General features: G+C 52.4%; 1 protein-coding gene across 1 annotated transcript in view; it reads left to right on the forward strand.

The window, feature by feature from the left end:
• Positions 1-206: 206 nt before the first annotated feature.
• Positions 207-25,088, forward strand: part of CLSTN2 (calsyntenin 2) — a 503,103-nt gene continuing 478,221 nt past the window's right edge. Inside the window, exon 1 of the mRNA XM_056121392.1 lies at positions 207-434. Coding sequence (XP_055977367.1) covers positions 320-434 — 115 coding nt within the window. The 5' untranslated portion in view covers positions 207-319. The remainder of the gene's footprint in view (positions 435-25,088) is intronic.

A 25,088-nucleotide genomic window follows, 5' to 3' on the forward strand; every position in this document is an offset into this window, starting at 1 on the left:
GGGGCGCGCACTCCTCCGCACCGCTGCCCTGGAGAAACCCGGAGACACGGGGTGCAGGGGGTGCCGGGCCGGGGGGCTCCGGAGCGCCGTCGTGGAGGAAAGTTGGGGCGCCCGGAGCCCGACGCGCGGGGGCGGGCCGCGGTCCGCGCCTCCGGAGTGTGCGGGAGTCGCCTCCCCCTGCGTGACGTCACGGCCGGCCCGGGGTGAGCGCCCGAGCCGCGCGGGGTCCGCGCCAGTGAGCGCAGCTGCTGCCGGCGAGCGGCGGGCGGCGGGCACGGCAGGCCGGGCGACCCTGGGGGCGGCGGCGGCGGCGGCGACGATGCGGCCCGCGAGGCTGGGCTGGTGGCCGCTCCTGCTGGCGCTGGGCGTGGGGAGCAGCGTCGGCGGCGGCGGCGGCGGGGACAGCCGGCGGCACCGCCTTCTCGCGGCGAAAGGTGGGTGCTGGGGAACTTTCCTCTTCCCGGCCAGGGCGGCTGGGGCGCGGGGACCCGGACTCGCCGGTGCCTCGGCTCCCCGGCCCCCGCCGCGGCTCCCCGGCCTCCGAGATCCGGGAGTCCCCGAAGTCCGCGCCTGGCGCCCCGGACGCGGCGCGGCTGCACCCCGGGGTGGTGATGGTTGGGGTGGGGGTGAGGTCCACCTGCCGACGCCTGGCCCTGCCCTGCGCTGGGTTGCCCGGGCCGGAGGCGAGAGCCGGGTGCGGGGCGCGGGGGCGCAGGGCTAACTTTGGGGGGTGTCTGCGCCTGGCGGTCAGCGCGGGCCCCGGCGCGGTGCAGCGGCTACCCCCGGCCGGGGCCGCCGCTTTCCGAGTCGGCGCGGGGATGCGCTGGAAACTTGCGGGCGCGCCCGGGAGTAGGGGTCGTGGGGGTGGGCTCCCCGGCGCCCCCGGGAGCACGCACCGCCGAGTCGTAAAGAAGTGCGGGAGCGTAGGGGCCCCCCAACCCCCCACCGGGAGGACCGCGCCCTTCCCCCGCCCGGGCGCGCGCGCGGTCCCCGGGGGGAGCTTGACCTCGGCGTCCCTCCCGCGGGGACAGCAGGGGGCAGCGATTCGGGGGCGCGCGGTGAAGGGCCCGGAGCCTGACAGCTGCCGGGGGAGCCGGCAGGACCGGGCGTGGAGTCCAGTCCGACGAGGATGGGACGCAGCAGGGGGCGCACCTGGAAGGGGGAAAGTGGGGCGGGGGGCGCGCGTCCGGGGCCCGAGCGCCCAGTTTGGGGATGACTTGTTGATTCTCGGCACTGTTGAGGACGAGGGCACTTGGTTTGGGGGCGGGGGGCTGTGGCCCAAGCTGCCGGGTAACAGGGGTGGGTGGCTTCGGGAGAGGGGGCGTCCTAGAGTCCGGGTGGCTGTTCTGCGGGAGAAGAGGGCTGTGGTCATAGGTGAAGCCCGCTTGGAGCCCCCCACCCCCTCAGTCAGCTGGCCTTGCTCCTGGCTCGCTGGTGGCTGCAGGAGCCCGTACGGTTAGGGGGTTAGGGTTTTAATGACACCGGGAAGGCGAGGGGCCTGGGTCGTGCTGCGCCTGCAACTTGAGAAAAGAGGAATTTAAGGATTTGGGAGTTTCCTTGAGCCTGTCTGGTTCAGCTTTTGAATGGCCGGTTTTGGGAGCTGTTCTCTGTAGTCTGGCCTTTTATTTCATCTCAACAAGTTTCCCCCCCTTGGCTTATCCTGGAGAGGCAGTTTCTTTGAGGGATTGGGGGGCGGGGGGTTGGAGGTGTGTATTTGAGGTTGGGGGGAGGGGAGACCAAGAAAAGCTCCGCTCTGAGAAGGGCTTTATCCTACTGTGGTTCTGGGCGGGTCCATCCCGAAAAATTATTTTGGTGAAAGCAAGGAATTTAAAATACAGCGTTAGCCCGAACCTTTCCTCACCCTCTTCCCAAACAGGTACTTTGGGAAAACAGCTCTGGGCTTGAACTGGGGTCTGTAGCTGAGCCAGCGACATCCACAAACTGATGCCTGCGCTTGGGAATGCTCGCCGCAGCTGAGGGAGGGAAGGGACACGACTGTTTGGGAAGAGGACCTGGGGAGCTTTTTTGTGTGTGTGTCAAGTTGTGAGTGGAAAGCTTTGCAGAAAACAAGACAAAGCATTCCAGGGTTTCAGCCATTCCTGCTCCTGTGGGTATTTTTGTGCCTTTTGACCAACACCCTTTCTTGTCTGAACTAAGAACTTGTCCATTTCTTGGTGAAAACAAGTAATTTGTGTTTCCGGAGGGTTGTAGGGGACCGGGGATGTTGATGGACTCGTTTGATTCCCGTTCAAATCAAAACCCGTTCTTCCTTCTTTCTCTTGCTGACCACCAGAGGGCTGCAAAGAGCTCTGTTAAGTGGCTCAGAGGAAAACGACAAACGTGTAATATTTGATTCAAACAGAGACGTTTATTATGACACTTTAGTTGGTATTTACAGGACCGACATTCCTCATTACAATGCGCATGTTACGCTTCCACATCTCGTAATCTTGGGAGAACATTTGTGCCAATAAAAAGAAGCTTTTTTTTTTTCTCAGTATAACAGAGGGAGCCAGGCCACTGACTTGCTGCCTTGGCAAAGGTCCACGTTGCTCTTTCCACCCATCATAAAAATAAAGTCAGGAGGATGTGTGAAGAGGATAGAGATTTCTTTATGCCCCCCCTCCCCGCCCCGTCTGCATATGCTCATAGCAGAGAATCGGCAGCCACTGCTTGGCGAGAGTTGAATGTCCCCTCCGAGCCCTGCCCGCCTGAAGTGTCATGTCTGCAGTGGACAGCTTGTCCGGCCTTTGTGTTCCAGACTGCAGGGAAACAACAGTTAATCCCCCATGGTCGTTGGGGTCTTCACCTACCCACAGTGCTTTCAGTGCAAACGTACCCCTGCTTTCTGAACTAATGATCACGGGGCGGTGTCTAGAGTGACTGGGAGGACCCCAACTGGCTGCTGAGACACACGCACAGTGCACACTTGCTAGGTTCCTTGAAAAGACCTGACCCCCCCCCTCATGTGTGCGCACCTTTTAGAAGCAGAGCTGTAATAGTGTTGGGGACCCTCACGTCTTAGACAGAATGTGGGGAGGATGGTGGTGCTGCCTGGATAAGTCCCCAGCTTGGGGTTACTTTGGCACTTTCACTTTTCAGTGTCTGCCAGTCTGAGTGAGCTGAGGAGGTTCACTGGATAGTTCTTAGCATCCAGGTGTCGTTTGTTTGCTGGGGAGATTCTTGAGTGGAGGCCCCATGCTATTGGACCCTGGATCTGGTAAAGAACCAACAACCTCTCTCTCTCTCTCTCTCTCTCTCTCTCTCTCTCTCTCTCTCCACAGTTGCATCTCACTCCTCTCTGTCTTAAAGATCATTGATATAAATCAGAGAGAGCTTTGTGTATGGCAAGTTTAAGGGAAAGAGTGGACAGAAATTGTCCAAAGAATTGTGCTATGGGATGGGGCCTGAGTGGGAGAGGGAGAGGAGGAGGACCTGGAAGAGCAGTGTTAGTTCTAGGGAGGGGAGGAGGAGGGCACAACAGTGATCATGTGACTATCCTTGCAGCCAGGAAGCCCTCCTCCTTAGTAAACACCAGACATGGGCGCATCCCTCTGGACAGTGTCTAAGTTTTATACCTGTGCAAAGGGTATTAATCACGTCACAGATGAAGAACCAAAAGATATTAGCCCATTTCACAGATGAAAAAATGAAAAATAAAATCTAAGAGAGGACAAGTGATTTCCCCAGACCACCTGTTAGGGGAAGAGGAAGGGTTCCTGTGTCCCTTATTCACCAGGCAGGCTTCCCTGTCTGAAAACCAGACTGCCACCCCGTGTGTTTGGGAGTTCCAGGGACCATATGTGCGTATGTTTGAGTGTGTGTGTGTGTGTGTGTGTGTGTGTGTGTGTGTGTGCGTGCATGCTCTCTCTCTCTCTCTCTCTCTCTCTCTCTCTCTCTCTCTCTCTCGTACACACACACACACACACACACACACATACACACACACGACCCCCCTCCCAGTCCCCCCTCCCCCGCACACCAGCCAAAGAGGCTGGAAATGCAGGTTCAAAGGAGCCTGCTGGGGAGGGGAGGAAGGGGAAGGGACACTTTTCTCTGTGGAAACCTTTGTTCCTGCCTCTAGTGGCAGCCTTGTTCTGTGGGATGCGCAGATTCACAGTGCCCTGGCAAGTGGGCAAGTGCAGAGTCGTGCCCTGCGTAGCTTCCAACTGGGAATTGCTATCAGAGTCACCCCTAAACAAGGAATGTGTGGATTAACTCTTCTGGGGGTCCTCCTCTCCCCCCTGAAATTCAAATGACAAGAACCCCTCCGCAGAACCTCAGAGGGCACACAGACCTTCCAGGCCACCCCGCCACACCCCCATCTGCAGGGCGGGCGCCTTCCTCAGCCTCATCCCTTAGGCACACCCCGACGGGAGCACCATCTCCACTGGGACCTTTCCCTGCCGCCCCCTTGTCCTCCTGGGTCCCTCTGCCTATGTGCTCTGTTGGGGAGGGGGCAGGGGTTCTGGTCCGGCTCTGTGAGCCCCAAGGTCAGAATCTCGGCCCCACTCTTCTTCTTGTCAGGCTGCTTGCTTCCTCTGCATGGAGGGAGCTGAGCTTTGGACAACACGGATTCCCATTCACAGCCCGCACCTTCTCTCCTGTGTGAAGGGAAATGTGGGCTCTGTGGCGGAGACGAGAGAAGCCCCAGTCCTTGGCGGCCCAGACTCTTCACATACTAGATCACTGGGGAGAATTGGGTACTGTCAGGGTCTCAGTTGTTCTCTCTGTAAAATGGGGACGGGAGCCCCACTTTGCCATAAGCTAGTTGAAATCATGGGGGGGGGAGGTGCACTCTCCAGGTGTGTGACAGGCATAAAAGATGCTGTGACCTAGCACATTTACACCGGACTCCACAGTCTGAGATTTGGGGGAGATTCCCCCCATTTTTGACATCGAAGTTCTTAGAGTAGGCTCCGATCTCTCTTTTTTCTTTCGTCTCTGTTCCACTGTGTGGATCATGGATGTGAGGATGACACGTGAAACTACAAAAACTTGGGCTGGAGAGGTGGTACAGCCGGTAGGGCACTGGCCTTGCATGCAGCTAGCCTGGGTTCAACACCTCACAGGATTCCTGAGCCCTGTAGGAGTGATCCCCAAGTCCAGAACCGGGTATAAGCCTTGAGCACCACCAGTTGTGGTCCAACAACCAAAAGATGCAGGCACACGTGCGGACATCACGGCCCATGGGAAGCTGGTTGTGGCCTTTGGTGATTCTGAGCCTGGCATCAAGCACAGGGCCAAGCTGAGCCAAGCACGCCCTCAGCCATGTGCTCGGTGAAGTTCTGGCCACCATTTCAGTGCCCACAGTGGTCCAGACTTCCCTCTGCAGGTAGAAACTTCTTAAGAGCCGCCTTGTATGAGCTTCAAGGCTATTATGACTCACCCAGCCCCTCCAGCACCCCAGTATTTGCCTAGGACCCCCCCATTTCACAGGCGAAGAAACCAAGGCCCATGCAGCCCCTGAACCTTTGCCAGTTTGCAGACAGCCAGGATTCCATCTGCCAAGTTTGGTTCCAGCGTTTCTCCTGCACCCTAGATGTGCCTCCGAGCCACTGGAGAGTTTTAAAATGACTCTGGTGCTTCCCGTACAGGAGGTTCGATCCCCGGCACGATCTGGTCCTTGGATACTGTAGGGAGGGACCCTGGAGCACAGTGTCAGGAGTAACCCCTGAGCATTTCTGAGCGTGACCCCAACAAAACAATCTCACAAGATAGAAATAATGACTCGTTCGGGGCTTGAGAGAGTACAGGCGTTAAGGCACTGGTCTTGTATGTGGCCAACTCTGGTTTGATATCTAGCACCACATGGTCCCCTGAAGCATCAGGGGTTCAGCCTGCTGTGAATAGAACAGGGTTGGCCCGGAGCACTGCAGGGCCCGAGCCAAACAGCATTCGCGGGCCTTTGCTTTAAACCAGGAGTCAGGAGTGGCCATAGTGGTGGATCTGGACCCCCCGGTTCCCTCCCTTGAGTGGGAACGAATTGCTTATCTGAGTTTGTGGACACCCACCTGGCTCGAACCCGCCCCGGCCCCCGAGGCAGGGAGGCCCTGGAATTCTCTGAGACGATCCCAGGTACTGGTGTGTGACCTCAAAGAATGTCTTCGGTCACCACGTGACTCCACCCTGCAGACCTGCTGCCTCATGTGGCGATGGCAGGATGCCCACTTGCCCCAAGTCCCAGCAGTATGTGAGTCGGTGACTTTTATCTCCCCGCAGCCTGTGCTTTCCAGAGCTGGACACAGCTCCAGTGTTTGGACCAGCCCTGGCCAGAATCCTGCCATGGGGGGGATGAGGAATGACCCAGTTCTGTGACCCCAGCCCACGGCCCAGAGTGTCCCCTCTGCAGAAAGGAGGAAGGGTCCCAAACACCTCTCCCCGGGAAAGTTCCTAGGGCTGCAGGAGGTGGCTCTGAGCTCCCTTCCAGAGGCTCAAGTGCCGCAGAAAGGAGGTGATTAGATGGAAAGAATTTGTTCGGGGACGGGGACGCCATCCTCAGCTTCACCTCCCTTTCCCTGCCCTCCCGTGCTGTCTGACCCAATCAGTTAATTACCTTTTCAGGAGAAGTTGCAATTCCCCTGAAGTCCCTTCCCACGGCTTTGATGTATGACGGCACCTGTCACACAACCAGAGGTCCCCATGGTCGTGCCACCTCCCCCTGCTGTCCTGGGCCCGTCTGGGTGGCAGGCGCTGCCACTCAGCGCCTGTCAAGTTGACGCGATGTTTTCCAATTTGCATGGCTAGCTGCATTGCAGCAAATTAATTAAAACAGATAAATGTTAATCTAATGCATGCCTCCTTGTAATTAATGAAATATTGCCATTACAGAGGTGTTTGATTTATTATTTTAATTTGTGAAAGGCCGAATTCGCCTATAAAGTTAGATATAGACATCGGAGAAGCTGACCCACAGATAGCAGTAGGAAAAATAATCACATTCCTATAAATTAATCACACTCTAAAAGGATATAGTTCATTAACACCCTGAACTGAAAGTGGTAGATGTAAATTAGATGAACCTTTTTACCCACACTTCCATTTCTATGAAGGCTTCTCTCCAAACTCAAAGCCCTCTCCCATAGTAATTCAATTAACTCTCCCCAGACCCATGCTAACCAAGTCCATCTATTACAGTTGGACCTTAGGTGGAGGAAATTTCTTCAAAATTAGTGCTATCCCTGTCTCTGGGGTGCTTCATTTAAGTTTCCATGGCCCCTGGCCGGATGGTCAAAAACTGCTGGATGTTCGAACTCCTTCTCTCTCCCTCTCTCTCCCTCCAGGAGACCCTTAGCCAGAGCTCCTGTGTGACACTCTTCCCAGGAGGCCACAGCTTCTGTCCCAGCAGCCTGCTGGTGCTGCAGGGCTGGGCTGTGGACAGGGCATGCTGCGTGACTGGGTGAGACTGGCTGCCACAGTACTGGGGCTGCCCTGCTTGGCCCATCCGAGCCTCGGCCATGTGTGCACAGGCCAGGCTGGGGCCTCCCCTTGGCCTGCAGACAGAGCCAGATGTGAGGGGGGAGGGAGTTGGGTGACCCCCCCGGGGCCCGACTGGGGTGCAGAGGCCACTGCCTGAGTGGGAGTGAGGCTGAGCGAGTAAGGGTTTGGCAGCTGCCAGCTGCTGCGCAGGGCATTGTTCCAGTGAGGCACTGGGAGGCTGCGCCATGGGTGTCTGTGGGGACAGGGTGGCCGCCTTAGCTCGGATGCTGGTGTGGCGAGTACTTGATGTCTGAATGTTGTTTTTTCCAGCTCATTTGGCTCCTTCAAGTTGTCAAAGCCACAGGCATTCTCTCCTCAGGCAGGGGGTCTTTGCGCCCCACAAATAGGCCCTTTGAATAGGACTGTGTCTCCTGAAATGCTTTGGGGGGGGATGTACGTGTGTGTGCATACATGTGTGTGTATACACATGAGTGTGTGCATGTGTATGTGTGTGCATGCATGTGTATGCATGCATGTGTATTCATGAGTGTGTGCACATGTGTGCATGATGTGTATGTGTTTGCACGCATGTGTGCATGCGTGTTTTGGGGGGGGTAGTGGGGGAGGGGCGGTGATTCCAAATCCCCTGGGACAGACAGCCAGAGGCCCAGCACTGACCAAGAGTGTGGTGGGAGAGTGTTGGACATAGGCTACAACAGGCTTCTCCTGGTGTCTGGAGTCAGAGCTCGCTTTCTCTGTCCTCCCACACCACATGCAGTGCAGGGCAGTTAAGCTTCAGCCTCAGCTTCCTGGCCTGGTGTGGCTCTGTGCTCGCCCTTGACCCCACTATTCAGGATCAGGTTTGGAGATCAACCCTCAGTCAGGGAACTGTGGCACTCAAGGAGAGTGTGGGGGTTTTCATCTGCCCCCTTCCGCGCCTGTGAGTTTCATCTACTCTTTCTCCCTTTCGTCCTCTTCCCACTCTGCCTGTCCTTCCTTCCTCAGTTTGTCCTCCCTCCCCTTCACTTCTCTCAGCCTCTCCTTCCTCCCACTCTTCCTTTTTCCCATCTCTCACCTCTCACTTCTCCCCGCCTCCTCACCCCTCCTCTATTCTCCTTCCTTCCTTCCTTCCTTCCTTCCTTCCTTCCTTCCTTCCTTCCTTCCCTCCCTCCCCCTCCTTTACCCTCCCTCCTCCTCCTTCCTTCCTGTCTCGCCTCTTTCCTTCCCTTCCTCCCAACTTCCTCCTTTTCTCCCCTTCCTCCCTCCCTATTCTTTCCTCCCTCCCTTCCTCCCTCCCTCCCTCCCTCCCTCCCTCTCTCCCTCCCTCCCTCCCTCCTTCCCTCCTTCCCTCCCTCCCTTCCTTCCTACCCTTCTCCATCCTTCCCCTCCCTTCCCTGCCTTCCCCCTACCCCTCCTTTTCTTCTTCTCTCCTCCTTTCTTCCCTCCCTACCTCCTTCTTCCTCTCCCCTTCCTCCGTCCCTCCACCTTCCTTTCTCCCCCTTTTCTTTCTTCCTCCCTCCCTCCCTCCCTCCCTCCCTCCCTCCCTCCTTCCATCTTTCCTTCATCCCTTCCTTCTTTTTCTGAAATGATTTCTGTCTGTGCAGGTGGGGATGACTTGGTAATCTGCGCTCTCCTTTGGGCCGCCCCCTCCGTGGAGTCCTGGGAAGAGCCAAGTGGACTTCCCAAATGCACCAGCCCATCTTGCCTGGACTCCTTGGCCCCACACTCCCTCTCTCTCGGAATTATCTGCATTCCCACAAAAGTCCATTGGTTGGTATCTGCCTATCCCTGGGCTAGAAGGGGAGGGTGAGTTCCCATTTACTGTCTGCACCTCCCTAAAGGGCAAAGTCCCCGAGTTAGGGGTCTGGGATGTCCTCACCCCTACTCAAAGGAATGTCAGGCTGGGGAGCAAGTGGAGGGCCAGTCATGCTCTCTTTCTGCCTGGGAGTCTGCACCGCATGATGGCAGGGGGTCTAATGTAAATCTCGGGGTGCAGTACTGGGAAAGAACTGGGAAGGCTTGTGAATCTAGACCAATAGTTTTAAGTCCTGGAAGAATCAATGACCCCCTTTTTTACAACAAATATTTTATAGTGTCCCCATTACTATCCTGAAATGAAATTTACAGATGCTATTACCTGCTTGTATACAGAATTGAACAAATCAATGTAATGCCTTCGCTGAAATAGGAAGGAACTAAAAGGAAAATAATGCACAATAAAATAATTTGTAATGCTGGTCTCAACTCGTCAAAAAGAAGTGGTGAATTAGAAGCCAGCTATGAATTCCGTAGCTCCAAATGTGTGTGGGGTTTGCAATTCTGGTATCCAGGTTAGTATATGGTGGGGTAGTGGGAGAGGCGACTTTTAAAAATGGCAGAATACTTCCAGTGGAGTTCTGTTTGTTTTGCTTTGGTGATAGGGAGGGTTACATAGCTGGTATGGATTAAGGGTGACTCCTGGCCCAGTGCTCCTGGGTGGCTTCCAGCAGTGGTTGGGCAGACATACAGTACTGGGGATTAAACTTTGTCCATGCTGTGCTTGAACCCCAGCCCTTGCTGCCATCACCCCAGCTCCTCATGTGTAGCCCTGAAGGACACCCCACATGCTGTCCTTGAACAGCTGTGCCCCAGGGAATGCGGCTTTGCTACAGCGCACACGGTCTACTCGATGATCCCTTGGGGACCCTAGAATAAAGAAGAGGGTCGTGGAGTGCTAGATGGAGTGCTGGGACATACACAGACACCCCTACTGGCTCTCACCCTCAGTGCTCGCAGGTTTAAATTGCCTCAGTGAGTCAGGATATCTCTGACTATATTTGCACAGGGATCTTTCTTGGGTCCTTTGAGAGTCTTTTAAGGGGGCGAATGCTGCCAGCAGATGGGCGAATGGAAGGAAGTGGTCCAGCTGCTGGGGACATTTCCCCCTTAAGTTATAAGAAGACCTGTGGGAGAACGAAGCTTTCCAGTAGGACGTGGCGAGAGACCACTCCAATCCATCAAGCTCACGGAAACAGCATTTCCACCGCAGAAGAGAGGAGCAGCGAGATCCTTAAGTCTTCCTGATCCTTGTTCTCTAGATCAAAAACAGAGGAGCAGGGTTGAGGGATAGAAGCAAACAGACCACCCAGACCCCTCCATCATGAGAGGCGGGTGGTTTTCAGGGCTAAGAAGAGGTAGATGTTCTCACACTGGGTGAAGTGAGTTTGGCTGACAGGCTGGATGGAATGGGGGTGAGTTTGAGGCCGCATTGTCCCGTGGGAGAGGGGTGTCGGTGTGGCGGGAGGGCAAGTAGAACCCCCTTACTTCCGTTTACAAACTGCTGGGTTCTGCTTCCACCAACTGACTGCGGTGTTTCCATGGTCAGTCCCGATGTTTCAGTGCTAAAAACACTGTCCCCTCGGATGGGTAGACCTTCCTTAGTAATGTCATCGAGATTTTCGAGAGATTAAGGTTTTGATTTCCTTGTGATTTTTGCTTTGGCTTTTGAGCCATTCCTGGGAGCACACAGAGCTGGCTTCTGGCTCTGAGCTCAGGGACCACTCCAGGTGGTGCTCAGGAGATCATATGGGGTCTCTGGTATCAAACCCGGCTCAGCTGCGTGCTAGGCAAGCACCCTCCCTTCTGCACTATCTCTCTGGCCCCTATTTCCTTGTGTTTTAAATCCCTATGGGTCTCTGTTGCTCCCACCCCAGCTGCTGCCTGTAGCTTGAAGCATTCCCAAGAGAAAAAAAAATCGCCAGAGTTGCAGCAAGCCGGAGATGGAAATATATTTTGAAGATTTTGATTTCATAGGCAACGGTCTACCCTGTTCAGAAGGAGCTTGGGTGACATTTGATGGTTCAGTCATGTTTGACTTGGAGCTGAGTTTATAAAAATTTCAGCTCAACTGTAACTCCGGCGCACTCGCAGGGGCGGGGTGGGGTGTGTCTTTCAGAGCCCAGAAGCCCGGGTTGACATTCCAAGTCTTCAGTCAACATCATCTCTTATGCGTCTCCATATTTTCAATTAGATTGGACGATGGGCAGGGAATTGAAAAGCAGCTTCCCTCAGCCCACAGTTCCGCCGGGTGTGGAATCTAGAGCAGTTCCCACGCCTGCCCCCCACTCCTCTCTGCCAACTGGAACCTGCTTTCTCACCTTCTCCCCGAGCGCCCCCTGACACTCCATTGATTCCGCGGGGGGATATTTGGGGAAGGGGAATTATTTTCCTCCCATCCTCTTAGGGGTTTGCCATGTTGGTTCACCCAACCTGGCTGAACTTGAGGCAGGTAAGACCGAGGAAGTAAAACCCTGAGGTTGTACAAAGCCAGGCAAAAGCATCGCTCATGGGAAGTTCAGAAAGGGAAACCCATCTAGGGCCTGCTGGTTCTCTTCCTGGTGTTTTAGGAAACACTCAGACCTGCAGTTCTGTTCTCCTCTCTCCCCATCAGCGTCCCCTCCCTCTGCCCATTGGAAGTGCCACCAAGGACATGTTAGATAGAGCTCACAACAGCACACGTGGCTGGCAGTGCAGGTTTTCCTGGGAGGAAGTGCTTTCATCACCTGTGATTTCTTTGTGTTTTGTTTTAGTCTCCCCACCTCCACCCCACCCTGGCCCAGCCCCCCAGGTGGGTGGTCCCAGAACCAGGCCTGCAGTGGTCCTCTGTTTCTGCTTTTCCCAGAGCTCCTCAATTTGGGGGCGGGCGGCCCTGTCCCTGCCTCATTTCAGCAGGTTGGAGGGATTCCGCAGCTGTGAGCTTGACTGTGAGCTTCAGGCTGGGCCTTCCAGCAGGCCTGGACTCCCATCCTTCCCCCTCTCTGCACCCCTGCTTGGCATCAGGAGGCAGGTGGGCTTGAGAGCAGGCAGGAGCCACAAAGTGTGTTTGCAGAGGTGGGTCACAGGGCGCTAGAGGGGGATTGTAACATGCTGCGGGCTCTCACCAAGCTCTCTGCTCCTACCATGCAACACCCCTACGCCCCATTCTAGGCCAGGAAGCTCTTTGCCATTGGTCTCCTCTGCCCGCCAGGAACCTTTCTACGGGTGCATGTGGGAGGTCGAAAGTTTGGGGCGGAATCCTTCCAGGAACATGCCTACACCAGCGCTTTCTGGCTAGCAGGTCTGTCCCCTCACTCCCTCTTCTCTCAGCCTTGGGGGACATACCTTTCATGCAAGGTCCCTTCCCCAAAGGTCTCTGCAGGGGTGGGCTGGGCGTCAGGTCTCTGTTCTCAGGGGAATCCTGCTCCCACCCCTTCTTGAGTCACTTCTCCAGGGACAGCCTGGTCTTCTCTGCACTCACCTCCCCCAGGGACCTGCTCCGGCTTGGGAGGGCTGAATAGATGAAGTGTTTGACAAAGGGAGCTGGTGGGGTCTCCTTAGTACCCAGCTCCAGACCTATCTCCTGTCACAGGCTTGGGCTATGGTTTCTTTGTATATGTGCTCGGATGTGCCTGGTGGCTCGGAGGTCTTGTGGGACTTTTGAAGGGTCTTGTGGGCCCCTAAACTCCACGTGCAACACAATAAAAAATTTTTTTTAATGAACCACGATGAGATAAATGGTTAGAAAGTTGTTCATGGTTGGGTTTCAGTCATACAACGTTCCAATACCCGTCCCTTCACCGGTGTACATTTCCCACCACCAATGTCCCCAATTACCTCCTTCTACTCCCAGCTCATTCTTCCTCCTTCCTTATAGATTGTGGTACAGGCACTGTAAGGTTATCCTTTATATCCTTTTACCTACTTTAAGCACTCAATTTTTGTCTAGAGTGATCATTTCCAACTGCCATTGTCATGGTGGCCCCTTCTCTGTTCTAAACTGTCCTCTCCCCTTTCCCACTACTTGTGATAAGCTTCCAACCGTGGACCAGTCCATCTGACCCTTGTGTCTACTGTCCTTGGGTAATAGTCTCATACTGTTTTTCATACCCCACCAATGAGTTCGATCGGTCTATGTCTGGCCCTCTCTTTCTAACTCATTTCACTCAGCATGATATTCTCCATGTCCATCCATTTATAAGCAGATTTCACGACTTCATTTTTCCTGGTGGCTGTGTAGTATTTCACTGTGTAGATGTGCCATAGTTTCTTTATCCAGGCATCTGTTCTCGAACCCTCGTGTATACAGAACCATTCTGCCTTCCTTCTCCCCCACCCTGGGCTAGAGCATGCTTTGCTGCAGTGAACCCACCATGGGGCCAGAGGTGCTGTCTTTCCGTCTGGGCTCACCATTGCTCCAGTGCCTTCTCTGGGATCCAGGATGGACTGTTCGTGCCCCCACCCAGTGAAATGAGTGGAGTTAGGTCGAGGGCCTGCAGCTCCTGAGCTCTGTGTGAATAGACATCCGTGATCGTGGCCAGGTTTCTTGAATGTCTGCTCTCAGAATGTTCCTTGAACACCTACGAGAGAGAGGATTCACAGAGCAGCCCCACCTCTCTGTGGTACATGGTTGGCTGCCAGATCACAGGCAGTCACGACAGCAGCTTCCCTGAAACCCCACTCCCCACTCCCCTCCCACAAGGCCCCGTGCTCATTCAGTCACTGGAGGTCAGACTCTGTTGATTCTGCTTGACCCGGAAGTTGAAGTCAAAGTCACTTTCTCCAAGAGACCAAGCCACTGGGTTATTGTCAGCTGAGCAATTGGATGCAAAGCAGCTTGACATTTAGCCTGCGCAACTTGCCCAGTTCAGGTGGATGGCATTGGGCTTTATTGTTTTTGAAATTTTTGGCTCTGTGCCCCAGGAACACTCTTGGGGCTGCTCAGAGAGGACTGTGCAGTGCCAGGAGGGAACCGGTGTCAGCAGCATGCAAGGCAAGTGCCAGAACTCTGGTATAGTCCCTCTGACATTACCGCTGGCTGAATGACTTTATTTCACAGCCGAATGCCACACTAGCTGTGGAAACATGCAAACAGGTGATTTTAGGTGCCGAGGAACTACATTGCCTTGTTTTTAGATATACTCTTCTGGGTGTGGACAGAAATATTCAGTAACGATGGTCGGGACATCCAGAGCTGGTGTCTGGCTCTTGATGGCCTCCCTCTTGGGTGCTGGGGGCTCTTGGGAATGTACCCTTACTTCTTTCAGAGCCAACAGTGTTCTCATCTATGAGACGGTTTGTGAAATCAGGATGCTGTTGTAAAGTTAACCACGAGGATCTCAAAACTCGGCACTCGGGCTGAGGGCATAGCCCAGTGGTCAGGGACCTCATGCAGATCCTTGGGGCCTGCAGACCAACCTCCATCCCACAGTGGGGGTGACCTTGGTCTCCGGCCTGCAGAGCCCGAGTGGCACCACCTCCTCAAGTTCTGGCATTGAGATGCCCCCTCGGGATGAATGAGCATCTCTGCAAGGGCCCATCTGACCCCCTCAAATGAATGAAGTAAATCTTGGCACATCTGAGGCTGTGGTCTGGTTCCTGTTGCTGCCTGGAGCACCGCCCCCAGCTTAGCAGTGGGGAGCAGCAGAATTTCCTTTGGTGCTGCTACATGGTGGGACTCAGGGGTTTTCCCGGGGGCCTGGGGAGAGCGGGGCTCTGCATTGGGATGTTTGGGACCCTGAGTGACTGTGACTGGTTGGGATCATCAGGAGGGGTTTCTCATGCATGAGGTGCCTAGATTTCTAAAATTTAAAGAGCTGGATGGCAGGTGGAAAGTTCTAGAGACTTCTAGAATGGTGTTCCAGAGAGTTCCTGGGCATTAGTTCAGGAGATGGAGGAGGGACACCCACAGTGAAGGGGATTGTTGTGCCTTCTTTTTGAGTGGAAGAACCAAGTCTTGGCGGCTGTTGGAGAGCGCAAAGCCACATATCCTAATTGCTCTGTGCTTTGCCCCTCCCCGTGGTGGGGTGGGGGACAGGTACTGTTGATCTGTCATTTCCACCTTCAGTCGGTGGTCTCTGAGAGAACATCTCCTGTGCTCACGTGGGTGGGGGTCCCTGCAGGGTGGATTTCTGGTGGTTCTGACCCGCTGAGCTCAGCTGGACTAAGAGCTGGAAGGCACGGCTGCTCACACCCTTTTCTCCAAGGGAAGGTTGTTCTGGTTTCCAGTTTGAAGTGTTGGTTTTGAAATGGAAATACAAAAGGTCTGATAAAGAGTTGGCCCATTTGGAACAGGCTCTTTTCTCCTGTTTTCAGGTTAAAAGCAACAGCCATGAGGCAAACATAAAGAAACTCTCCAAAGCATGTAGTTAATGGCATGGTTCTGATGGGTAAAAGCGGTGGATAAGAGTTGGGTGTCGTACTTGATCATTCGCGCTTGTACCATCAGGTCCTCGATGGATGCATCTGATGCTAGCGTACGTGCATTGAAAGTACAGACGATCATTTTTGTCTTCCTTCGTTGTGGCAGCCTAGGTCGGCCTTGAGATTTTGTCGGCCTCTCCTTTCTCATCCTTCTCAGTGCTGCCATGTCGGTGAAGCCTTCAGGGTCAGGTGAATGAGACCAGTTGTAGTTACTGGTTTTGGCATATCGAATACACAGCGGATAGCTTGCCAGGCTCTTCCGTGCGGGCGGAATACTCTCGGTAGCTTGCCAGTCTTTCCGAGAGGTATAGAGGCTTTTGGGGTGACCTCTAATCACCCTTGTAGGTGTTACCATATTTGAACCCTATCAAATATGGTACGACAATTCCAGAAGACGGGTATTTAGTGTCTTATGATGTGTCGCGCGGCCGCAAGCGGCCGCGCGGGTCCGGAAAGCGTCCTGGAGTGTGGCGACGGCTGGGTAGTGGAAGTAGTGTCATCATTGGTCTGACCGAGACAAGAAGACACGAATCTCACCATGCCGTTTACGACACTGGAGAAGAATTGTTCCTCGGAACATGCGATAAAAGAGGTGTTGGAGGCGTCGGTGTCCTTGTCAACACAAACTTGGCCAAGAGCATTGATTCTTTCGAATGCCTAACAACCCGAATCGGACGTTTACATTTGAATAGATGTGGCTCACTGCCTGCAGTTTCTATCTTCGTTGTCTACGCACCAACATCTCATTATGATGAAAGAGAAATCGAGAAGTTCTACATGGAGCTAGAGAAGTTCTATAAAGAAGACCACACCTTCTACAAGATCATTGTGGGTGATTTTAATGCCAAGATAGGACCGAGAAGATCAGCTGAAGAACTTCACATCGGAACCCATGGCCTAGAATGGAACGAACAGGGTGAGAGACTGTCTGAGTTCATCATGTCGACCAAGACCATTCATGGTAACTCACAGTTCCAGAAGGCAGAATCTAAACGATGGACATGGGAGTCTCCCGGTGGACGATTCCACAACGAAATAGACCACATCATATTCAATCGACGGTTTTGCCTGACTGATGTCGCTGTTGTCCCAAAATTTCGAACGGGATCGGACCACCGTCTCCTTCGTGCAAAATTCTACTTCACAGAGCGGGGAGAAAGGGCTGCAAAGTTCAAAAAGAGAACTCCCAGAACGACCACCAACTGGGAACTCTTTGGTACTATTGCGGCAACATGGGAAGATGCCATTATTGACAACATTGACGAGGAATACGATCGACTGGTTCAGCACCTCCATGAATGTGCGAGGAACGCCAAGAGAGAGATAGCCACAAAAAGTCGCCTATCTTCGAAAACTCTTGAGCTAATTCACCAGTGTGGTTTGGCGCATGCCTCAGGCAACCGCATGCTAACGTCCGAGCTTGCAAAGCAGTGCAGAGATGCGATCAAGGAAGACCTCAAAGAGAGAAGAGCAGAAGTACTGGTAGATGCGGCAGAAGCCGGGAAAAGTATTCGTAACGCCCGCCTGTCCTTCGCCAACTATAAGACCAAGATGACTGCCCTCCGACGTCCTGATGGATCCATCACATCCTCCAGAACGGCAATGGAGAAGATTATCCATGACTTCTACTCAAATCTCTTCGATAGCCATGTCCACTTGCTGACATACCAAATTCCACAGGATGGGTATGTCGTTCCCAACGTTCTCCCTTCCGAAATCCGACACGCCATTTCGTCAGTAAAGAAGCAAACAGCACCCGGCCCAGACAAGGTCAGACCTGAACACCTGAAGAACCTGCCGTCAGTACTCATCAATACACTGGCTCGGCTCTTCACTCGCTACCTGTCTGAATGCAAGGTTCCATCTCAATGGAAAACCAGCAGGACCGTACTACTGTTCAAGAAGGGAGACATCCATGACATTGGCAACTATCGCCCCATCTGCCTATTGTCTGTCATCTACAAGCTGTTCACTCGAGTCATCCTGAATAGGATTGGCAGAACACTAGATGAAGGACAACCATGTGAGCAAGCAGAGTTCCGCAAAGGATTCAGCACCATCGACCATATCCACACGATAACCAAACTCATTGAGGTTTCTCGGGAGTTCAAGATGCCGCTCTGCTTAACGTTCATTGATTTAAAGAAGGCCTTTGATTCTGTTGAGACGGAAGCGGTCATTGAAGCCCTAGCCAATCAGGGCATTCAAGCCCAATATATCAGGATCCTCCGTGAGCTGTATTGCGAATTCACTACCAGGATCTCACCATTCTACAAAGAAGTGATCGTTGATGTCAAGAGAGGGGTTCGGCAGGGTGATACCATTTCACCGAAACTTTTCAGTGCCACCCTCGAGAACATCATGCGACGACTGGAATGGGAAGGAATGGGAGTGAAGATAGATGGTCGGCAACTACACCACCTCCGCTTTGCTGATGACATTGTTTTAATAACACCAAACATCAGCCAAGCGGCACAAATGCTGGCCGACTTTGACCGTGAGTGTGGAAAGGTAGGACTACAGCTGAATCTTAAGAAGACAATGTTTATGAGAAACAGACTTGTTCCTGACGCCCCATTCGCTCTCAATGGAACGACCATCTCCGAATGCAACAGCTATGTGTACCTAGGTCGAGAGGTCAACATGACAAATGACCTGGCACCCGAGCTGCGCAGGAGGAAGAGAGCGGCTTGGAACGCCTTCAAGAACGTCGAAGAAATAGCTAAGAGGACGAAGAACCTCCGGCTCCGGGCACATCTCTTTGATTCCACTGTTCTTCCTGCATTAACATATGCCTCAGAGACCTGGGCCCTACGCAAACAAGATGAGAACGCCATTCAGGTCTCCCAAAGAAGAATAGAAAGAGCTATGCTTGGAATATCACGTTTCACTCAAATGAGAGAACGAATCCGGAGTTCTGACATCCGTCGACGATCAAGGATCAGGGACGCTGTCTCATTTGCCAAGGTGTCGAACATCAGATGGGCTGGTCACGTAATGAGATTTAAAGACGACCGTTGGACTAGAGCTGTTACTGATTGGATTCCATGGGATGTCAAGAGACCGCGTGGCCGCCCACCTACCAGATGGTCAGACTTCTTTGTCAAGGTCATGAACGATCGGTTTGAGGCCCTCCATGTTCCCAGAGCGAAGAGATGCCATTGGGCTACACTAGCACGCGACAGGGACAAATGGAGACGTTACTGGCGCCCGCTCGAGCAAATCGACGACTAACGGGAAGTTAAGTGATTAAGTGATAAGAGTTGGGTTGAAAGGAGGGAATTGGAGCAGTCATGAGCGTCTCTGAAAACCTAAGAATCCTAATTAGAACATCAAACAAACAACAATAATTCCCGCTTTATACCTGCTGATTAGTGTTCTTTTCCCTCTGCAACTATTCTAGCTAGAACACTACTCTTCCTGAACTTAAGCTTGACCTCAGCTGCATTGGTTAGCTCCTGAACCCCACCCCGGGCCCCCACTTGCCAGATGCAGACTGCCCGGAGCCGAGTTGGCGAGAGTCAGGCTGGTGGGTTGGAAGGAAAGAGTGTTGCAGACTCCCTTCTGATGCAGAACTCAACCAGTTCCTTCATAAAAACAGTCAGTGATGCAGATCCGGAGAACATCCCAGGCCTTGCCTGAGGCTGGAGAATAAGGGCTGGTGGAGGTGATGAGAAGAGGTGATGAGGGGAGGTCATGTTGGGAAGTGATGAGGGGAAGTGATGGGGGGAAGTGATGGGGGGAAGTGATATCAAGTTGCACACTCAGGACTAGAGGAAGGAAAATGATTTCCTCCCCAGGGAGAGCCATCTCCTTCCCTGCCACCTCCTGTCCCTGTCACTTCCTGTTCCTGCTGACTCCCACCCTGGCCTCCATCCCAGATGTCTACACTCTGGGAAGAGAGACTGAGACTTCTTCCTTTTGGGTGGGGTGTGGTGGGTGGCTGCTCAGGGCTTCCTTCTGGCCTTGCACTTAGGATCACTCCTGGTGGTGTTCAGAGGGATCATATGTGGTGGCAAGAATTGAACCTGGGTCAGTTTTATGTAAGGCAAGTGGCTCAGCCACTCTACTATCTTTCCCTCCTTTCTCGCCTTCCTGACACCCTTCTTCCCTCCCTCTGTCCCTCCCTCTCTCCCTCCCTCCCTCCCTCCCTTCCTCCCTCCCTCCCTCCCTCCCTCCCTCCCTCCCTCCCTTCCTTTCTTCCTTCTTTCCTCCCTCCCTTCCTTCCTGTCTGGCATAGCCAACTCCCTTCTCAGGCAGAGGACAGCCAACTGCCTGTGGTCTGTCCAAGTCCATCCATTGTTCCTGCCAGGTGAGCATCTCTGACCCAGCTGGCTTCCCTGATACACTCAGAGGTGACGAATCACCCTTCCAGTTGCCTTTGGGTCTTACGCTGTGGCTCTGCTCTGCATGGTGTGAGCCAGGCTCCCACTCACCCTGCTGTGGCTTCTGGGTCTATCGGGCAGGGGGACCCCTCTTCAGGTCTCACCTCACTTCTCCTTCTGATTCCTTCTTGGGGCGTTTTTCAGGTCTTCAGCCATTTTCAGTGTTGCTTGGTGGGTGCTGTGATGAGGGAAGCCGGGTGCTGTGAGGGGCAGGATTTGAATCGAGGTATCCCCCTGGAGAGAAGGGCCAGAGCCTCCAGGTGCCACTCCCTGAGGATGTTGTCATTTAGACAGTCACACCTCAGGAAATTATTAATAGGTCTTGGAAAATGGGAGATTCTCTTGGCCCCATGGGACATGAGAGTAAGTGAATTCTGGCAGCTTTGCTAACCCTTATTTCCAGATAGGAACAAATTTACCAAATGCCTGCCTGGTTTGGACACTTGGGATCAAAGAGCAGCAGGCCATGACCAAAGCTTATAGGTCAGCAAGCGACCATGGCATCTTGGTGTTCTGTCTGTGGGTCATAGAGGAAGTTGGGGGAAGAACCCGGGTTCTGTCTGACTCTGAAAGGTTCGTGTTTATGAAATGGAGCCAAAGTTCCACCAGCCCTAAACCCAACAGCCACTCAGGGCATTGGTTTGGTTGGGGCTTTAACACATGATTCTGCAAAGGACTGTGTCTAAGAACATGCTATGGTAGTAGCATGCACTTACGAACACATGTGTATGTGTGTACATGTGTGCGCATGTGTCTGTATGTTTGTGTACATATGTATGTGCATACATGTGTATAGTGTGCATGTGTGTGTGCACGCATGTGTGTATGTGTGCATGTGCATTTGTATATGTGTGTGCATGTGTGTGCATGCATGTGTGTATATGTGTGCATGTGTGTGTGTGTGTGTGTTCCTGTGCCCTAAGCCCTTTCCTGTATGTCACAGGAGAAAGAGGGGGTAGAAACAAAGGTATAAACTCCTTTCAAGGGCGTGACACTCAAAATGTTGGTAGCAGGGACTTTTATCAGAATACAGCCAGCATGAGGTGATGGCATATTTTGTATCAGGGCTGTCTCTTATTCTGCTCTCCTCCTGGTTTGTAAGTCCAGGTGCAGAGTTAAGATGCAGACATACGATTTGCACGGAAGCTCTTCCTGCCTTTTCCCTGAAGCCAGGAGTAAAGGAACGCAGTCCCGCGCTTACCCTGCTAGCAATGCTGGCTTTTTCAGGGAACTAGAAAGACTAAAGCATTCCCTTGAATATTTATTTTATATATTTAACTTCAAAGTTAAAAAAATTATACTCTCTTTGTCGAAATTGTGAAAATACACAAAAATGACAACAACAGTGAGGAATCGGCATTAAATGTTAGGAAATTTTGTATTCCCCATCACTCAGGGATAATCCGAAAGATATTTCAGAAGTGTCTCCATGCATATTTTTGCATAATTTAGTTCATACTATATACACAATTTATATTTTGCTTCTTTTTCACTTAAAATTATCACATGAGTATTTTTCCAGGTTATTAAAAGCTCCTCATAAGCATTGCCTTTAATGGCAACATAATATTTCAATATGTGAAAGTACCACTTTTTTTTCTTTCTGAGCAGTTATTTTGTCAGATGTATTCGTGGTTTCCAATTTTCTCCATGGTGAGTAGTTCTGAAGGAAATTTTTGGCATCTCTTTTTATGTCCCTGGGATTCAGTTGTAGATGTGGTATCAAAGACCATTTAAGGTTCCCAAGAAAAGGTATTTCTTTCTAGTTGTCTGTGCTCCAGCATCATTTTGTTAGCAGGTGTACTTAATGTGCAGTCTCTGTGTATTTCAGGTGTACAGTTTGAAGAATTCTAGCATACATCACATACACATCCAGATAAAGAGCCAATTGACAGCTTCCAGAACTTTCCTCCTTCCCCCTCCACCCCTTCTTCTAACCTACCCTCCCCCCAGCACTGTTCTGCCTTCTGCCACTTAGATTCATTGGCATTTCCTAGCATTTATAGAAATGTAATTATACAACATAGACTCATCTCTATGTCTGCTGCTTTTACCCAGCATAATCACGTTAGGATTCATCTCTTATAGCGTGCATTCATAACTCACTCCTGTTTATCGCGGAATGGAACTTCATTGTGTGGAGATGCCACAATTAGTTTCTGCAGTCGGCTGGCGGACACCTGGGTTGTTTCCACACGGCACTGCCCGGAGCTTTTTATGTTCAAGTCTTTGTGAGAATAGATTCATTTCTCTTGGGCAAGACAGAAATGGTAGGTTTCACCAGCTGACATCTTTTGTTCATAGAGAGAACCTCTTAAAAAACATACTGCTATATTATTCTTTTAATTTAGTTTAAGGAAGATAGATTTTATTGAATAAAAGTTACTTAGAAAGATGTGAGTGGAGGGGCCGGAGAGATAGTACAGCGAGGAGGGCATTTGCCTTGCCTGTGGTTCCGTGCCCGGCATCCTACACAGTCCCCTGTGCACCTCCAGGAATAATTCCTGAGTGCAGAGTCAGGAGTAACCCCTGAGCATCGCTGAGTGTGGTCCAAAAACAAAAACAAAAGTGGGGGGAAATTTATTAAAGAGAGATCATAGCCTTCTCCAAAGTAGAAGTAAGCAAACATAGACTACTGAGAGGAGCAAGCAAGATATGTGTTGAATGGAGAACACAAGCTTGAAGAACAATCAATATATTATTTTAGCACAGTGGGTAGGACGTTTGCCTTGCACGTGGCTGACCCGGGTTCGATTCCTCCATCCCTCTCGGAGCTGGCAAGCTACCGAGAGTATCCTGCCTACCTGGGAGAGCCTCGCAAGCTCCCCACGGCGTATTCGATATGCCAAAACAGTAACAAGTTTCACAATGGAGACGTTACTGATGCCCGCTTGAGCAAATCGATGAACTATGGGAGGACAGTGCTACAGTGCTACTATTATTTTTATTGTTTTTGACCATACCTGGAGGAGCTTAGGACTTATTCCTGGCTCTGTGCTCAGGGATCACTTCTTATTGTGGTTGGGAGAATCAGATGAGGTGCCAGGGAGTGAACGTGGTTTGGCCACATTCAAGGCAAGTGCCTTAACTCCTGTATTGTCTCTCTGTCCTATTTATTATTATTATTATCATCATCGTTATCATCATCGTCATCATCATCGTCATCATTAAATTATTTCAATGGGCTCAATGAACAGTTCACTGGTTTCCACATCAAAGATGAGGTGGAAGTGAGGAGGGGATAGATCCCTCCTTGTCACCCCTTCAGTCTTCAAAAAATCAGTCTTCAAAAGGGGCCCCTCTCTGCACCCCGAGCCTTCTTCAGCCCCTGCTCCCCACCAATAAACTGCAGCCCTCACTCTGCTCATCATATCTCAGATATCCCACAGCTTCCTCAGGGATTTTCTCCCACTGATTTGTCGTTGGTTTCCATTATGGAATTTGGGGCGGGGTGTGACTTCCCACCTCTTAAGTTGTGTTGTGCTTACCATCCCACTACCATAATGACCCCTGGACCCTATCCTGTACCCTCCCCTCCCCTCTAGGGAGTTCCATAGTTTTTACAGAGCCCAGGAGTTGGTTTTGCTGGTTTCTTCCAGCTTTGTTGCTTTAGTTATTCCTGGCCCACACATGAGTGAAGCCATCTGGGAATTGTCTTCTGCTTCCTCGCTTATTTCTCCTGGCATCATCCTCTCACGTTCCCTTCAGCTTGTTCCAAAGTCCTGATTTCATCTTTCTGGAGGAAGGATAGTGCTCCCTGAAGCACTGGCCTCTGCTTCCTCATCCAGCCCTGTGTGATGGGTATTATTTGACCCCACATTCTGGCTCCTGTGAGCAGTGCTGCTGCATCCTTAGGTGCAGACCGAGGTGCAACTATTCCCATATGCATTGGTCAGTTTTTGTTCCTGGGTCATGAGTAAAGGCCTGGGGATGGTTCTGCTGACTGGATGGAATGCTCATTTTTAATTGTTAGGCTTTCTGGCCTGTGGCTGGCCTGGATCACTTCAACTTCCCTTCTCTTTTCAACACCGTGATGAAGTGGCCCCACTCCTCCTGCTGCTCATGCCCCCCTCCCCCAGCCGCATCCAATACTGATTATTGGGGAAGAGGCAGTGGGCCAGGGAATGGGAAATACTGGGGCACCACAAAGGCAGACTAATCTTTCATGCCTGCTGTCTGACTCTGGCTGAACCCTTCAGCAAGTACCTGTGTAGGAGTTTCCACACTGGGGCCAAGTGCCGCGTTCTCAGCCTTTGGAGGTGGGAGTGGCCCCATGAGCCAAAAGACGCTTCTTGAAGCCTCTTGTACTCTTGAGAGAATAAGATGCATGATTGAACAGGAAAGCTTAGTGCATGGGGCATGAGAGGGGTCCTGGAGGAGCCTCATTTCTTATACTAGAAACTCCTGTACCCCATGGCGAGCATAGCGACTGGAATTAGTCTTGCCATTCTTCCAAGGGGGTGACCGAGTTGCAGGGTGTTTGAGAGACACACCTGGAGATGCACAGCCAGGAGGAGCCTTGGTAGTGCTTGGGGTTGTTTTTATTCCTTCATCTGGCAGGAAGTTCTACTCTTATCCCATTGGCCCTGCAGATTTGAACCCCAACTCTGCACAAGGGGGTTTGCTATCACTGAGATGGCCAGCCCACCTCTGGTTCTTTCTTCCAGGAGCATCCAGTGAGATGCAGGGAGGACCACTGAGGGTCCCCACTGACACCTGGATCACTGTGGCCTATGGCTGTTGTTTGGCGCAGGATTCCTAGGTGTGCTGGATTTGTGGTCGCCTGCTAATGACTTTTGTGTCACCAAACTGCTTAGACATTGGCTCTTTGGTTTAGAATGAGTTGAGAAGCCACATGGGTCCACAGATGGCACGTGGCTTTCTTGAACAGAGACGGCCCTGCGGACTCAGGGCTCCTCACCAGGGAGGCTGCAGCGAGCAAAGAATTTACTAGAAGCTGCAGAGCGATCTGGAAGCCAGCACGAACTCGCATCGCACCCTTCCCACGCCTGGCTCCTAGGATGTGAAATCCCTGTTAGGGGCCTTCTGGGATGGTTGCAGATTTGT

This window comes from Sorex fumeus, unplaced genomic scaffold, assembly GCF_029834395.1.
Source record: "Sorex fumeus unplaced genomic scaffold, SorFum_2.1 ptg000044l, whole genome shotgun sequence".
Taxonomy (NCBI): Eukaryota; Metazoa; Chordata; class Mammalia; order Eulipotyphla; family Soricidae; genus Sorex; species Sorex fumeus.